General features: G+C 37.7%; 1 protein-coding gene across 14 annotated transcripts in view; it reads left to right on the top strand.

Moving 5' to 3' along the window:
* Nucleotides 1–18,474, top strand: part of NTNG1 (netrin G1) — a 332,462-nt gene that overhangs the window by 236,939 nt on the left and 77,049 nt on the right. For all 14 annotated transcript variants that reach the window (XM_060774037.2, XM_060774039.2, XM_060774036.2 and 11 more), the window contains exon 5: nt 3,971–3,997. In XM_060774037.2, coding sequence (XP_060630020.1) covers nt 3,971–3,997 — 27 coding nt within the window. The remainder of the gene's footprint in view (nt 1–3,970; nt 3,998–18,474) is intronic.

Here is an 18,474-nt window from a genome sequence, read left to right as displayed (position 1 = left end):
CAGCTGCAAGGAATCAAACCTCCAAAATGAATATCACAGGAAGCAGGACCTTATCAAGTTTAATGTGAAAGTAATAGAGCAAGTAAGAAACCATGAAGTGTGGGGGGCATGAAATTATGATAAAAATTTTCCCAGGCAGCAGGGAGAAAAGAACCTTCAAAAAGAGAGGAGGAAACATTTTGTAAGAGCATTAACTTTTAGAAAAAGGAACACTTTGGATCACAGAGTTAATACTTTAAAGCTATGTTCAAGATACATGTGAAAATTCACAGGATTCCCCCCCCCCCCCCCCAGTCCCTATGGAGAAATTCACAGACTTGGAAAGGCTTCTAAACTCCCTCAACTTGAAGCTCAGAGAAATAAAGTTCCTCTGTACCCATCTTGGTTGTATTTATCAATGGTTTCTTGAAGAGAGGAACAACTCAAGATTTTTTTCTTAATATAAGAATTATTTTTGCTGACAATGGAGTCCTTTTTTATATATGCAAGGCTCCACTTGCTTATTCTTCTAGAGTCATATTATTACCCTGTGCAAAAAAGCTTCATAGTTACAGAAAATTTCAAGAAATAGACACATCCTTACTTTTTCTGAAGGATTACAACATTTCTAAGCATCTTCATTTTATCTGGTTTGCCACTCAATTTTGAAGAGTGACATTCAAATTGCAAAAACCTGCACCATGTTGAGAAGTGGATGGGTACCTATAGCCCTTGGATACTGATGAAATATACCTTTTGCCTGACCATTGTCTGTGCTGACTTTTGGGATTTCAAGCCTGGAATTTGGAGGGCCAAATTTTTCCCTACTGTGATCTTTAAAGAATAAGTGATCTTCAACTCCTTGTTGATCATACATGTAACCTAAAAATGATTCCATTGGAAAGCCATTGGAAATGGGCAGGTTTCCCCAGTTAGCATTTTCTCTTTGCCTAAGATGGAGCTGATATGTATGGACTAGGTCTTACACTGCAATATTGGACTAGCTCTTACACTGTCTACATTGCCATATAATAGTGTTTCAGAATGAAGTTTAACTGCATTGAACTACAATATATGGTGATTTAGACATATACCATCAAGTTCAATGCAGTTAAATTGCATTCTGAAACTGCATTATATAGCAGTGTAGATGGAGCCCCATATAATGTAGTTTAAACTGCCTTATATGTAATCATTATAATACAGTTCAAACTCATGTAATAAAGTTAAATGTAGTTCCGCTGTGTTAAATGAATCTACATTGACCATGTAATGCAGTTGTACACTGTGTTATATGGTAGTGTAGCTGGGGCTCACGTCAGGCTAATTTCTAGGAAGAGCAGTGAAGGTGAGGTTGATGCTCTGGGGCATCTATGATTTTGTGTTTTACCCTAAAAGTAGAGTGAAAATGGACAGTGGGTAAGATCCAGCAGTATTTGTTCTGTAGCAGAGTAATATCCTCCAACAGGGAATCTCACATTCATACTTCACTGCCCCACTTTTTCTCAGTCTATTCTGGAGAGCTGGAAAACCCTTCTGAAGAAGATTGAGGAAAACAAAGTACTTAAAGGAGAGAAAATAACAAAGATTTCTACATGATTGAAAGTTTGGGCTTTTTGGATATATCTCTTTAACTGTCCAAGATGTTCTCCTCTTTGATTTTGTGAGCAACTAGTTGATCCTTACACAGGCTGCTTCTACATAGCCGCATAATCTGGTTCAGAATGTGAATTAAAGAAATCCAGTTCCACTCCAGCAAGTCTCCACACACACCCTAAGAAACGTGAAAAAAAGCCTGGGGCATCCACAAAACTCCCCTCATGCCAGATCAATCCATCAGAATGACATAATTTATTTCTTACTCTGTCTGGACAAATACATTGAACTGCAGCATCTTGTCAGATGAGAATCAACAATATGTTGCCGCACATATTTGAGGTGTTCATTTTCTAGCCACCCCTCCTCAAAATCCACATCGTTCTGGATTTTACAGTATGTGTTGATGGGGTCATACTGTCCAATTTACATAGCTATCCAGCCATAATGACCAACCAATTAATCTTATACAGCCAGTTCCTGACTTACAAGCATTCTATTTACAAATGACTCACAGTTAAGAATGGGGATGACACAACAGGAAGTGAGAGAAATCTACTCCTAGGAAGGAAAGTTCACTCCTGAAAGAATTATCAAGGTCAAAAGGTGTCTCATCTAAAGATCTATCCCCAATCCTTGTGTCCACAACAAGCCATTTTTTTCAAAATCCAATAGTCACCGAGACAGAAATTGCAGTGAAATCTTCTGAATAGGGACACAAACAGCAAAACAAACACCACAGGGGTGTTAATCATTATTTATCCACTCAAGCTAAAATATACATATTTTTTGGCTGGAGTTACACTTTAAAATGTACCTGACCTGACTTGATTTAACTTAAGAACAAATCTACAGAACCTATCTTGTTCATAACTTGGAGGTTGCCTGTATACCCAATTTGACAGGGACACCCCCAATTAATTCTTCTGTTCCACTTTTTCAGCAACTTTTTAAACATCTCAGTTTCTATACTTTTTCCACCTCTTTGTATAGAAGTAGTTTTTTCTCAGTAAAATTAGCAGCAAGGAAGGAAGGAGCAGAATCTCGTCCAAATTGTTGCAGTCTCTCCTAGCTATCTTGTCCTATCTTGATCAAATATCGCTTGGCCTAATGTGCCCTGGTTTTCATTTGTGAAATGTTGGCAAGTATGATCTTACACACCTAATTTGAAACTGGTTTTCTCTCTTCTATTCATATCATTTTATCTGACCTCCAGTGCTTTTGGTTGTAGAAAGGATACTCTGTCTTTCAGAGGCAAGCAACTACCATACTTGACTACAGATGAGAAAACACACTGTGCATAGTTATTCTGATAAGAAGCTTATGATGCATAGCAGATAGCCTCACAAGAATTGAGTATAAGGATCCTATCGTCCAGAGGAAAACAACTGCAGGAGTTTTAACCTGCAAATGAAAATTGAGCACAGTTAGTTTTTCCCCTTAATTGTATGATATAATTTATTTTTTGAGTCTTAAAATTAACAATTTATCATAAGTATAAACAGTTCTAGATTGATGCTGAGATTGCACCTTAACTAGCATTTGAAATATTTGTCCATATGTTAACATTGTTCATATAATTGTTAATCTTTTGCAACCCACAGCCAAATTCTTTTGGTAGCTAATAAAAACAGTTTATGGTGCACATTTTTATTATATATTAATTATTTTTCCTATATAAATCTGAATTATTTTTTCTCTTTGAAATCAATAAAAGGTGTTAGTGTTAGTTTCAGGTGAATCCATAATGTTTCTATGAGAATTCAATAATGTGTGCTCAAGTCTCTTATTAAACTCAATGGAATTGTAATACTATGTAACAAGGGTGAGTTCTTTTAATTGATTTTACCACCTCTTCACAAGGCCCTTTTGGGCCATGCCATTGCGCCACTAAAGGAAATACATGCAGGGTGGCTTGTGGCGCCCTGTATGCACTCCCTCCCTCCTCCCTTCATCACACAGTGGAGATGGGACAGGGTGCACTGGCACCCTTCCCCCCCCCCCCCGCCCCCACCAGAAGACTGAAAAGGTGGCAATGTGCATTGCCTCGCAACCCTTTCTGCCATCAAATGGCAAAAAGGGGAGGAAAGTGCGGGCAGCTCCGTTGGAGCTCCCCAAACAACACTTTCCTCCCTACAGCTGTGGAGGAAGCACCTTTCAGCGCTTCCACCCCGCTTTGGGAGGAATGTTGGGCTGCTATGTGTCATGTGATGGCACTAAGCCATGTGATGGCACTAAGCCCCATCCAAGCCACATATAAAAGTGGCAAAAAGGGGCAAAAATGACTCCTGTGAAGATGTCCTTAGTGTGTGGACAAGTCATTTTCCTATCAGTGCAATAATGTTAAATGTTCTGGATATGTATACCTAACCAAACTTCTCTCTTTTCTTTTCAGGTATGCCCAGTATTTCCAGCATTGGTAGTAAGTAATAAAGAGCAGAACTAGCCCAGCTTTGCTTTTTGTTCAGGCTCTGAAAATCTATTTTTCCAGTATCTATTTCTGTTTGTTTTAAAAGCATGCTTTGTAGCAATTGGAAAAATATTACCAATCTTCCTCCTGCTAATCATAGATTGTTATATTCACTTCAGCGGGGCATAGCTTCACATCTCATGCCACTGCATCCAATGGCAAACACAGATTTTATGATCACCAACAAAAGTGATGACAAATTAAAGGATTTAAATCAACCCAAAGTAATGTCTGTGCTAGAGGAATAAAGAAGGAACTACAGTTATGTTTTAAAATATAGAAGATACACTCAAAGAGAGATAATGAATTATCCTTTAAAATACCAATTACTATTCTAAGACTAAAGCAAAATAACAACTGGACTAATGTATTCCCAGACATATTGATGGTTCATAATATTTTACCTAAATTTGCCTATTCAACTTTCACTAATGAACAAAATAAATTGTCTTTCTATACTTTAAAATGAACAATACAATCCTACATATGCTTATTTTGAAGCAAGTCTTGTTGAATTCAATGGCACTTAATTATATGCAAATGAGCATATGATTGCAGCCTGAAATTTAAATTTTTTGAAGGTTTAAAAGTTAGGATCAAGAACAAGTCTATCACGTTGTAACTACTGCTAGGGCCCATTGTTTTTAAAGATATGCCAACAATTCATAGATCAGTTTTTCCTGTGGAATTTGCAAATGTTTACTTTCGTAAACCACACAGACCCTGGGTAAGCATTCTGCTTTCATTTAGGAGCACTTGCCCATGATACAAAGTATTGTATGTCATCATATTTTTTCCAAATATAAATGAGAACTTTCATCTTCCAGCTATTCCTACTTCAAAATATAACCTAGATGCTTTTGACCAATTTCGATAAAGTCTGAAGCAGAATAGCAATTTGGCTCTTTCAAAATTCTTTTTCAAACAGGGGTTTCTCCGTCCTCCGTCTCAATTTTTTCCCTACAATATGTGTCTACTTCAAAATATTTCAAAAGTGGCAAATGCATTTCTCCTCTTTTCAAGCATTGACTATATTGAATTATATATCCATCCACAATCCAGTCCATATTAATATATACATTAATTCTCAATCATTGTCATATTAAAAAACACCACTTCACCTATTTTTATGAAATTCAAAGGTGACTGCATTTAAGGTTCACAGTACTTGTTTAAATATATCCAAGACCTTTAATATTGCCTTTAAAACTGCTTTGATTGAATCAAAGGGATCATTTCCCTAGATGACATCCATAGTAATAAATATAATAGAGTCTTATGATATGCCTGTTTTAATATACCTAAAGGTGTTCCTGGGGGCTTATCATAGCAGTCTATGACTTAATCACAGAATTTCCTTAGGAGTGTGCAGTTAATGACAGCCCCTGTCAAATATCCCTTGCATTGAAACAATACCTTACATGTTCCTGCACATTGTCCTGCAGTTCCCAGTAGGCTTTGTCCAAATAAACATATTGATCCCATTACCAATATTGTAGCATTTTATGACACATTCACTTCAGTATTTCATAAAAAGCTTTTATATTTTCATAAAGCATTTGTTTTAATCGATGTGTCTGCTATAAAAAGAGAAAGAGAAGAGCATGTATTAACTCATTCTTAATTCTTTCAGTAATTTCTCAGGTTATTTCTTTTAAAACCTTATTAGTGTTTGTAAATACATACATTTGCTGGGGTTAGTGGTGCAGGACTGCTTGAAACTGGGAAAGCCACAAATAAAAAGCACAATTATTTTATCTAAAAGGACACAATTCCAGAAATCTCTAGTTCCACCAACATGAGTCTCTGGTGAACTCCATCAGAAGTTGTGTCCTTTCTAGGAATGTCTAGGTACTCCAATGTGACTCAGGCCCTTTCTACACTACCATATATCCCAGGATCTGATCCCAGATTATCTGCTTTAAAATGGATTATATGAGTCTCCACTGCCACATAATCTGGGATAAGCAAATGATCTGGGATATTTTTGTGTGTCAGGAGTGACTTGAGAAACTGCAAGTCGCTTCTGGTGTGAGAGAATTGGCCGTCTGCAAGGATGATGCCCAGGGAATGCCCAAATGTTTTGATGTTTTACCATCCTTGTGGGAGACTTCTCTCATGTTACCACATGGAGAGCTGGAGCTGAGTGAAGGAGCTCATCAGTGTTCTCCCCGGATTTGAACTCCAACCTGTCGGTCTTCAGGCCAGGGATCAGATCCTGGGATATAGGTGCAGTGTGGAAGGGGCCTCAGTGACCAAATTCTCACATAGAGAATCGCATTTGGATTAAATCTGCAAATAATCAAATCCTCAATAATCAAACTCATGAATGTGGCAGCTTGACTGGCAAATGCATAAAGATTAGCTGGCTGACTTTTGAAATTGAAAGTGTTTTAGTTATCCATTCTTCTTTCTTTGAGACGAAAGATCAATTCAGAATCATATAGCAACATTACGGCACATAACTTTTATTACCAAACTTGAGTCCTCAGATGATCCCACCTTACAAACTACTAGTCTAAGTAGTATATTTTATGAGCCTACTATTTTTTCCTTGAGCGTGACATATTTTGAACACATGTCTGCCTTTCTCCACAAATCCCTCAGTGATTATAGCAATTATGAATGGCTTTAGATTTAAATTGCCTTAATTCATCCAAGAAACCAAGGTTCAGAACTGGAGGTAGCTAAAATAAATATCCCACTAAACATCACCAAATGCTTTTTCTGCATCTAGAAGCAATCAACTTTGTTTTCCAAATTGACATCCTTAATTATATTAATCATTTCTGGTTTTATTTAAGAGATATGACAGAATTTAATCTTGAAGAATTTTGAGTGTTGAATAATGTTTTCTATCACACATAATTAAGTAAAGCAGACATAAAACAAAACAGTGATGCAGGAAATGCAACATATGCAATTGGGCAAGCTTTCTTGGCACAAGTATAAGAACTTTAAGAACAATCCCAAACAGAGTCCCCCCCCCCCCCCCCCCCCCAAAATTTTGTCTTCTTTTCAGTGGTTTAAGAGCACTGCACCAGAGCACTATAGAGATGCTGTGCCCGAAATTCCCGGTCCCTCTGTATTCAGTCCTAGCATATGCAAGATGTTCGTCCTTTTTCCTCCTACTGCAGCCCTCCATTGTGCCAATAAGTTTCAAAGGATTTCCCAACCCTTTGGAGCTTGTTTTTAGGGGTCTGCCTGTCCTAGAGGAATTAGAGTAATCCAATAAAAGTATATCATTCGGTCCTTGCCAAAATTACTCACCTCCTTGTACCCCATAATCACACTGTATATTATAATAATAACCATAATCATCCTATTTATTTATTATCTACCACTCTTTTCAGCTTGAGGCAGGGCACAACATAATCTGATAAAAGCACAAATGAAAACATGGTTAAAATACAACCATAAAAGCATATATTAAAACATACAAATATTAAAATATAAAATACAAAAGTTAAAACACAAGAAACATAGAGTATGATTTTAAAATGCATAGTAAAAACTCTCTGGGTAGGTCTGCCAGGAGAGATAGGTCTTCAGATGCCAATAGCTCATTTAGCTCCATGTCACTTGGAAATTTTGGTAGAGGTATAGAAAGTATGCACATGTTTCTTCTTCTCCATTGTGTATACTTGAAACAAAATATGGTGGAGAGAAAGATTAGTCCCTAAAGTAATTATTGTCCATCTTTTTCTGCAGGGGGGCAGGAAACCCACTCTGTTTTTATGGCCACTTTCCCCACAATTTTTCCAATTAATACAAGAGCTTTTGAAGATTCTAGGATCTGTTGTCAAGAGACTTTCAGTACCAAGAGAAGTCTTGTGCAATCAGGAACCACTGTGGGAAGAATAGCCACAAAATCAATCGGAGTTTCACAACCCCCAGTGCAACTGGGACACCAAGTGCCTTCATGTCCTCTCTGTTTTTCACAAACCATAAGCATAGAGCATATGGCTCACCTGCACTTAAGCATGTTAACTACAACTGAATTTAACTAGAGAGTACCAATGCATTCCTATCTATGTTTACTTAGAGGACCATCCTTCCACTTGTATACAGGGGGACTGACTCCCTTCTGTGTTCAGGATATTTTTCCCCTTTAGTAAATGTTCAGAATCCATAGGATTTAAATAGTTTAGATTGTGCCTGAATTTTGTGCAATGCAGGGCCATTATATGCACTTTAGCAGCCAACAAAAGATTTGCAATACCTGGCATCCAGCTGAAAAGCAATTCCCTAATAATTTTACAGCTGCAATGCTTCTTATAAATGCACGGTCAGGTCTTTCCATTTATAAATCAACTCAGTTTTCTTCAGCTCTTAAATTGGCATAGGAATGATTTGTTAAGCACCATGCAGTATGTTAAATGTCATCAAAACTAGCTTTGGCTGAAATGCAAGTGGTGCTCTGTGTCCATTTTAAAAGTGATAGCAGCCATCCTCACCCTTTGCGGCCAGGTTTATTGAGTGAAACGGTATTAACAACATGCCAGATAAAGGTGTTTCATTTTTATTCATCAAATTCTTTCTGCCCCAGTGTCTTCTTCAGCACATACCTACCTCCAAATGCATAGTAATGTGATCCTTTTGAAGGCCTGACCATGAATTTGCATGTGTTATTTGATGCATGGCAAGGGGTGGGGAAGCAATGAAAGGAAGACAAAGCAAAACTGTATTGTTTCTGCACTCACAAGGGAACAACAACATTGTCATAGCTCAACAGAAATGGATAAATGGTAAAAATAGTTCTTATGCTACAAACTTGCTATTGTCTTGCATGCACTTGTGTGGTTGTGACATTCACTTTACACTCCCATATTGCCTTCTTCACCGCGCTGCCATCTCTGAGCATCAGCAGATGTTGGCCTTTGGACTCTTAATAGGGAAACTCAAAAAGCCTTGGATTAATCGGAGGTGATCTGAAAGGATGAATTGTTGACCTCTTTACATTTTGGCACTTTTTAAACCATAGGAGTTAGTATCCCCTTTGCCTTCGCGTAAAGGAATTTTTCTACAATTATGCTAGCTACCTACAAAGTTATGAACTCAGCCTCACTACTGCACCAAAAAGAAACTGTAGTTCCCCTCCACACATTACCTAGTTGTTACAAGCAATGGAAATCCAACCCTTCCCCAGTCGATTGGTGGAATTTTCTGCTTCAAAAAGGAATATGGAGTCAGCTCCACTTCAACCACAGAGTTTTTTTAATGAAGGAAAAACGATGTAATTACCCTGTTTGGTTGATTTGTTGGAAAATTGGATTATCATTCATTAATGTCTTTTTTGAAAATGGTAGAATTCTTAAATAATAGAAGCCATTATCCAATGATACCATTTCATACATATGTATACATGTCCAAATCTGGCTGTTAGTACCAAGTACAGTAGAGACACTGAATTCATAAATCTTACTGCATTATTTTGAATCCATAGATCAGATAGATATATAGATAAGAGAGAAAAAGAGATGAGAGAGAGATTTATATTTATTTATTTGCTTCATTATACCCTGCTGTTCTCACTCCCATAGGGGGACTCAAGGCGGCTTACAACTCAGGCAAGATTCAGTGCCGCTTGGACATAATTATAAGACATATCCCATAGATGCATGCATGTATATACAGATAGACAGAGATAGATGCACAAACATGCCCAGTTCAATTAAAGACATGAAGCTGCTTTAATGGATTCTGTATTATTCTTTCTTTTGCCTATGCCAATGCATTATTTGTGTTCATCCCATGTCATCTGGGAATTGACTATTCTTAGGTAGTACATTTAATATTGCTCACTGGAAGCTACTGAACTGCTTATATCAGCTTTGCTCAGTTTAGTGAAAAGAATGAACACAAAATATCCATTGTAAAAAGAGAATATGTTACAACAAATATTACAAAAAAACATCAATAAAATTCCAGCAATTAAAGTCATACTCAAGGGAGTATAAAATATGTATATATTGAACTGTACACATATGTATAATTTTATATTCTCTTTGCTCTCAAAGAATCTTGTATTAAAGCAGTGCATTACTAATGTTTATGTGTAATACAGAGAATAGTCATTTGAAAAAAATCCTTTCTGGTCACTCACAAGAATATTAACCAGAGCTTTCCCCATTAAGGCCATTTGTACCTGATGTTGTCTATCAACTGAGTAAAAGGTTCTTTGATAATCTCCAGCAGATTTGATTCTAAAGCTGATCTTATCAACACTTTCTCAGCACTGGCTGGGAAAAAATTGGGTGAGATGGTTAGCAATTAATGAGTCCCAAAACCATTTTTAGGACATTGTAAGATTTTATGGACAAAACATCTTATGTTGACCAATGTTAAATGATCTCAGTGTAGAACATATGTCAAAAGTACTTTTAAGACTAAATATTAGAGATTAAAGCTTATTTTTGTATGCCTTCCTTTCATACATTTTCCACAATCAGCCATTTCAGGCATTCAGGGAAAATCTCCACATTAAAAAGAGTGAATTGGTAAACATGAACTGTAGTTGATAGATTTTTTTTGGCAGTCCCTCATGAAAAATGCCCAAAATTTAGAAACCTGGGACTTTATAGAAAGGATGATACAGCTGTCTTTCTGATAGACCAATATACTACATACAAGATTTTATTCACACAAAAATACATTTTAAAATATGTCAGAAATAACACAGTCTATCACATTACCCTGTTCTCTATAAACATAGACTTATATTAGCCCTGAGTGTCCACACACAAACAAACTTTCCTCTGGTGTAAATTGTTTTCCTACAAAATGTTGACTACTGATATTCACCACTGCACTTTGCAGTATATTCTGCCTCCCTGACCAGGATATATCTTTGTTTCTCTGCCTTCCATCTCTGTGTTGCCACTGCCTGTCACATCTGTGTAGTCAAGCTTTTTGCAACAGAAAAAGGCCATGGTCACTCGGTGTCTCTAGGTCTGCCTCTCCTATGCATTTTCCGCCCTCCTCTGTAGGAAAATGACCCATATTGGAAGCCCTGCTTTAAACAAGCATTTAATGGCAAACTAATCTGTATTCTAATACACCACAGTGTCACTAATTATGCTAAGCAGTTTATTAGAAAGACTACAATTATACTGAAAATGGGATTGGCATGATGCACAAATTGCTTGATGGGAGTGATTACCACCTCTGAAGCCTGTTAGCAACAGAAGAGACAGAGTTTATAAACAAACACTATGCTGAAGCACAGAACACAAAGTCAGCAGTGTGTTATTAGTCATTGTTCTGCTCTCCCAATTACCCATTTCCAGATTGTGATTTGTAATCTGCCTTTCCCTTAAAAGTAGAGTATTCCAGAACAAGCTTTCTGTGGCCAGCTGCTTAGTAAGTACAGGATACTAGATACTTGCATATAGATTGGACAGGTGAAAGACAAGCAGAGCATGAGCAGATTTAGTCCAAAACCAGAACCAATTCGACTAAGGTGGAAAAACATAACCTGCTTTTATCATCCTGTTCTGAAGTTAAAAGCCAAATGTGATCAAAGAAAAAAGGAAGCAAAAACAGTTCCTTTTGCAGGCCTTTTGGTTCACCACTCCAGATGAGCAAGGAAACAGCAGCAGAGAGAAGAGGTAAATATTCATCTCAGTATAGTCAACAAAAGAATATGAGACCCACATACACCTCTTAGATGTCATTGATTATAAGCCAATGAACATCTAGGTTTAAGAGAATATTTATCTGTAATTAAATTGAATCAGTACAAAATCTATAAACAGAATCTTTCCCCTTTGGAAAGCATATCAAATACAAAACAGGGGCAAGTCATATCAGAGCCACCAAGGTCTGATAGGAAGGTTTCAACCAATTTATCCCAGTTTAAATATCTCTCACAAAACCCCATAATTACCCAGTGAACAAAGGATGAGTGCCTCTGCCTTATGACTATACTTCTATTATAACTACACATTAGTCTCTATGAAGATCTTCCATTTAATTTCTCCTTTGACCATCATAGACAGCATTCATCCCAGAAATATGATAATGCTGTTATTCTGCATTACTCATTGAATTGTGACTTATTTTGAACAAAATTGATTACAGGACGACTTTCAGTAGGAGAATACTTCTTAGTTCATTATGTCTTCCCTAAACTTTGCTCCTTACAATTATGCACAGTGAAGCCATTTTGTAAGCATTTCAGATTTGTAGTATAAAATGCCTCAGTCAGAAGCAATTCTCCGAATCATTTTATTACAGAGCAAGACAGAATTTTGGTAGGGTTTTTTGGATCTCTAAGAATCCATATGATATATTACAGGAGTTGTAGTCCCCCTCACATTTCCCAAGCTCAGGCTTAGTGCTACTACTTTCTATTTAGAATGTTATTAAAATTTAAGATGGATTAGTAATTATCATTTGTTGTGGCACCTAAATAGAGAGGTTAACTGGAAAATAGCAATCTCCCATAATGTGTTATGCAAGTCAGAGAATTGGGGGGGGGGGATAGGGGGCCAATAAATATTGTCACTTAAGCTATAATTGTACAGAAAGAGCTGCCATTAAACAATACATTACAAACTCTAAAACCAAAAGACAATAGAAGAGTAATGGGGGAATATTATGGTCAAGAAACGTTCACTGCTCACTTGGAGATATGTAGGGCAATGCTTCTCAGGGCCCTTCCAAAGAGGCCCGAAAATGCAGGACCTGTCACTGTTTTATGCATCCAAATGATGCCTTAGGTAAAAGTGAATTAATTTGGAACAAAGCAGGGTTCCAAATCAATTAGACACCTGATAAGATCCAGGTCTTACCAGGTGTGGGCCCTGTGCGGGTTGGGCCCAAGGACTGTGACACGCAATCCCCAGGCCCAATCCACACAGCCATCTTGGTTTTTCAGACTCCAGGAGCAAAAATCCTGAATTTTGGGGGGAAAATCACTCTCTCCCCCCCCTCCACTAGTGCATCATTTCTATGCATCAGGAGGACAGAAGGACTACCGCAATGGCAGTCTGGTAAGTTTTAAAAAGTTTCCAGACTTGTTTTGGGAGGCTTCAGCATGGCTGGATGCCATCCCAGTAGTTAACGGGATAGCCTCTAGACACCCTGCCCAGGAAAGTCTGGGGAGTTTTTTTTTGGGGGGGGGGATTTAAACACATGCCAAAGCGGGTTTTTTAAACTCCTGTCTGGAAGAACCCCTAATCTAACTGATGGGGAGTGTGACCCTTGTTCTTCTCAAAGGTGCCTGATATCATATCAGTTCCCAGTAACAGCAAGAGATTTTCTTTCCTGTCACTCAAGAAACAGCAGGAGTCCTGTGACCACCACTTTGAGTAGCTCTGCTGTAGAGGACCTATGTCATTCAGATCTTTCACGAGGCTGTTCATTCAAATATTCTCAAACCTGTTCTGTTTGAAAAACTTACATTCAAGAAAAATAAATTTGTGAGTAAGATAGAATTGTCATTAAATATTGTCATTTGGGGGATAGCACAAAATACTGTAATATCATAAATCTACAGAGTTTTCCAATTTGGATTAAACATTTCTATTGCTTTGTTATTGCATACAAGAATGAAATTAGCAAAGATGTCCATCCTTATGATCTACCAGTTTGATCTGTATACACTGTGGTGTAGCATTGCTCCAGATTATTCTGGAAATAGCAATATGTCAGCTTTCCAATCACCCACTGCTATTTCTTGGGGCAAGCAAGCAAGTGAGAATGCAGCACACAAAAGAGAGGTCGAAAGGTGGCATATATATTCACATATTGCATTAATGTATAACTATTAATGCAAATAATTTGCCAGATGAAATAAGAGACAAGCCTCCTGCACCTATAATGGATGTGGAGAAGAACAAAGTTTATGAGAAGCAACACCTACTGAATTTTACCTTTTAGCAAATTTTACCTGGCAACCGTACATTCAAAATTAGGAAGAATTACTGTAATTTACATAGAAGTACATTATTTAAGGTTGTAATTCTTCATAAGATTTTTCTTGAAAGTAGCAGTGAGTAATTTCAGCAATTTTCCTGCTGCGGCTGCAAAAAAAAAAAAAACTTCAAACACCATGTGGTTTTTGAAGACTATTAGCAGTTTGGGACATGCTCTGCAAAACCGCATCTGGGTTTACACAGAAAACATCGATTTTTGTACGTGAAACAGCATTTTCTATGTGAAAAATAACATTTTTATGCAAAAATGTCAATTCCTGAAAAAGAAATTTTAAAAGGCTGCACAACGTTCACATGCAGTTGTTTTGAATAGAAAAGAGCATTTTCTGTCTGGAAGATAATATTTCAATGTAGAAATATTAATTCCTTTGCAGAAATTATTTCTGTGTGTGCTCATTCCTTCTATCTGGATATTAACTTGCCTTCCTTATAGTTCTTCTTTAAGCTGGTCTTGAAGTAGACAAGATTCCAAAAAGAGCACACCTTTTGACAGAGGAGGGTTCTCTGAAAAGTAGGATTCATTTCCATTTTTTGAGCAGGTAGGATATGACTTTTACATATTTTTTCAGATATCTAGGTAACATGGATAATATTAAAATATTTCCCTTGGGTGTCATTGCTATTCAAATTAAAGCTGCCTGATGGCCTTGAAAAATACTACTATTTTAAGATGTCTTTATGTGCTGAAATCAACCAGTGATGCATTTCACTAAGTGGAGATAAGCTGGATGTCATGTTGCTGTTAAATATTACAATGCCTGTAGGAAAAGTTGGCAACTCTATCTCAAATACTCGGATCTGTTAAGACTGCTGTCAGGATGTGTCCCCCCCCCCCCAAAAAAGTTTGTTTTCCTCCATCTGTTTGTATTTACTTATGTATGTATATAAAATTCTTCTCAGCAGCATTTATTTCTTCCAAAGAAAGCATTGCCATAAAGGTATCAATGCATATCACGAGGCATGTGGAAGACAAGCTATACTTACTTCTTCCTTCCATTTTACTTTAATAGTTCATGCAGTCACATGAAAAATAACTGAGATAGGGTGGGAATCGGAAGCCCTAAAGGTTTAAGGAAGTATTATACTAGGGTTGAGGTTTCCTTTGTACCTGAATTGTGGTCCCAAATATTTGATACTGTAATTTTTTTTTTGTTTCATCACAGCAGCTTGAAGATTTGGGCTCCAATCTTCTGCATGCTCCATAAATATTTTACTGACTACCATGGGACAAATTTATGCATATCATTAATATTGTAAGTGTGGCTGCCATAACTATGACTGATCCTACACTATTAGAGATATATCTTGAAGTCAAGATCCAGCCATTGCATAGTGTAGATTTATGACACCATAGCTAAGCATGGTTTAAACTATACCAGATATGTACTGGGTTCTACTTTGTGCACACAATTGGCAGCAGTGCTTCATGCTTGCTTGCACTGCCATTGTCATTCTTTCTGAAGAATAGCATGTTTTTCCAATTTCCTATGACCTCATCAGATGGAAAGAATCGGTGGCATGCTCCACTTCACCGCCTCTTTAAGCACAAAGCCTACAGGCTCCCATTACACTACGCACTACTGCTTCCAGCAGGGCTTCATGTTTAAAGGGATGGTGAAGTGGAGGCTTCCCGTGTTTTGTGAGGAACAATGCAGGGAAGCCAGATGGTCGATGCTTCCCCCAATGGAATCGTCCTGTTGATAAATGGGGTGATGCAGAACATGGGATGAAGGGTTCCCCATGCCCCCCAATGGTGGTCGCTGGATTTGCCATGATGCATGTTGATTCTGGAGGCCAGTGTAAAGAGGTCCTTAGAAAGTGCTATCATAGTATTTACAGACTTGCCATTTTCAAAATGACAAGGTAACTCAGCTCAAGTGATGGACATTTCAAAGGCTACATGGTTTGGAAATCATGGGCTAAATCCAGCACTGAACTTACAGTTGTTACAAACTTAAGGGTGCTTCCAGACAGCACTAAATCACAGGTTTTGGTGAGGGGCAAAAAATCCCGGGACTTCAGGAGAGGTCCACATACAGACCTTTTGGTCCCAGGGTTTCTGCCTCCATTGTCAAGACTTAATGCTTTGTTTCCTTCAGAAATGACTATGGGTCTACATCAAATACTATTTACCAATTTGGGTTGATTTCATTCAGTGCAGTCTTGACTACCAAATAAGTGCTTAAACCAAGATAAGATGTTATTAGTTGTAAATCAGATGAAGAGACTTTTTTTGGGGGGGGGGGGTGTTGTTGTTTTTTGCTTCAGCAAAGTTTTCTGTATTTTAGTAATTACATATTAGTGTGTTTTATTTATATACATTAAAAACACTTATACCTTACCTTTCCTCTTGGGAACCTGAGGCAATTCTCAGCAGTAGTCATACATTTAATAATCTAAATCATCCCTGGAGTTTAGAGAAAAAAAAACCCCACAAAACAATAAAACATAGAAATAGAAGCGAATGTTGAAAAAACTACAATTATTTTGAATGCTTTGAATAACAGTTTGAAACGGCCCACTGAAAATTAAATTACATAAGAAATTTTAAAACTTTTTAAAGTAATGTGGTCTTGCACTTTTTAAAACTGTCTGTAGTATTCTAGGGATTTTTTATTAGCAAGTTACTAAAATAATGTGATACTTGCAAAACAAGGAAGCAACCATTTTGTGCTTCACGTCAGTTGTGCAAGTCTGTCTGCTTTGTCAGTCGGGCAACAGGGCTTTGGCATAGCTTAGGGTCAAAATGAGTTTTCAAACACTCCTGAGAAAAAAGAGGGCAAAGGGAAATTCCTCCCATTTTTATCAGTATTCTCTCTCACTGAGTTTTTGCCTTGATTGAGCTAACACAGAACAAAGGTGTTGTTCAACTTTTAATGGATTGTTTCACTTCATAATACAAGTGGGAAGAATAGGAATGCTGCTTCCAAAGATATACACAAAGCTAGCATGTCAGAGAATAGAAAGCTAGCTGTGAATAGTTCTGCTCCTATATGAGTATTATATGTTCATAAAGGATGTTGTGCTTTTTCCAGCTTCGAAACCAAGCCACTGTGTATAATTTTTTTCCTTACCCAGTTAAAAGCCAACAGTTGGGAGATCCTAGTAGTACATGAAGGAAGGACTCCATTGCAGGCTGAGGGTGTATGATTTGCCCAAAGCCATTTATGAACAAGCAGCAGTTTGAAACCTGGTCTTTAGAGTCACAATCCAGTGTTCAAACCTTTATACCACCCTGATGCATACAAGATAAATCCACAGGCTATAATTAGGACTTCATCGCACTAGAGCATGAGTCCACTTTAAATCCGGTTTTGCCTCCCACAGAATTCTGGAGTTTGTAGTTTTGGGGAAGTGTTTTTACACTGCTCAGCCAGACATGTCCTGGGCCTCACTAAACGACAAACCCCAGAATTCTGCAGAAGGATTTAAAGTGGATCTGCACTTTAGTGTGATGAGGCAGTAGAGTCTGCTGATGTCTGTTAGCTATCCTGATTAGTAGACATAAATAGCCTTATGTTCTGTTATTTTATCTAATCCCCTACATCCAAGTTCATGGTCATCGCTACCTTATAGTCGCAAATAAATATGTCCTGTAAGGAGTATTTCTTTACATCTGTCCTGCACCTCCCACTATTTAGCTTACTTGTATGACCCAAAGGTGTTAAAAACTGGGTTATTGTAGTTTTTTCGGGCTGTATGGCCATGGTCTAGAAGCATTCTAGAACATGGCCATACAGGCCGAAAAACCTACAACAACCCATGATTCCAGCCATGAAAGCCTTTGACAATACAGTGGTGAAAACTATCAGCTTTCCCACATCAATTGATGCTAAGGCCCCTTTCTACATTTATCATCACTCATACAACTCCTACATCCCCACTGATTTCTCCACTAAATTTTCCCATCTTGTCTGTCCATGCAAGGCAGAGAATGGTATGTAGATAGAAGAATTGTTAAAGCTCCTATTGTTTGGGAGAAAGCGAAAAAAAATATATGGATGCCCAACCTCACTAAACTACAAACCCCAGAATTCTCCAGAAGGATTTAAAGTGGATCTGCACTCTAGTGTGATGAGGCAGTAGAGTCTGCTGATGCCTGTTAGCTATCCTGATGGGACTGCTGTAGAGAAGATGCCCTCAATGTTTCCTGATACAATACACTATGCAAGGTTTCTTTATGAGAAGGTAGCATTATTTAGTGGTTTTGAAAGGTGGACTAGATATTCAGAAGACTACGATTTGAATTCTCTGCCTGCCCTGGAAACCCACTGAGTGATCATGGGCAATTTGCATTCTCTCAGTTTAAGATAAAGTCAGTGGTAAGCTTACTTTCAATAAACCTTGCCAACTAAAATATACTACACAGGATCACCATAAGTCAGAATCAACCTGGATGCATATGACAACAACAAAGGCTTCTTTATATAGATAAAGGTAGTCCCCTGACATTAAGTCCAGTCATGTCTGACTCTGGGGTGTGGTGCT

Source organism: Anolis sagrei, chromosome 4 (assembly GCF_037176765.1).
Source record: "Anolis sagrei isolate rAnoSag1 chromosome 4, rAnoSag1.mat, whole genome shotgun sequence".
Lineage (NCBI taxonomy): Eukaryota > Metazoa > Chordata > Lepidosauria > Squamata > Dactyloidae > Anolis > Anolis sagrei.
This window is presented reverse-complemented; position numbering and strand designations above follow the sequence as displayed.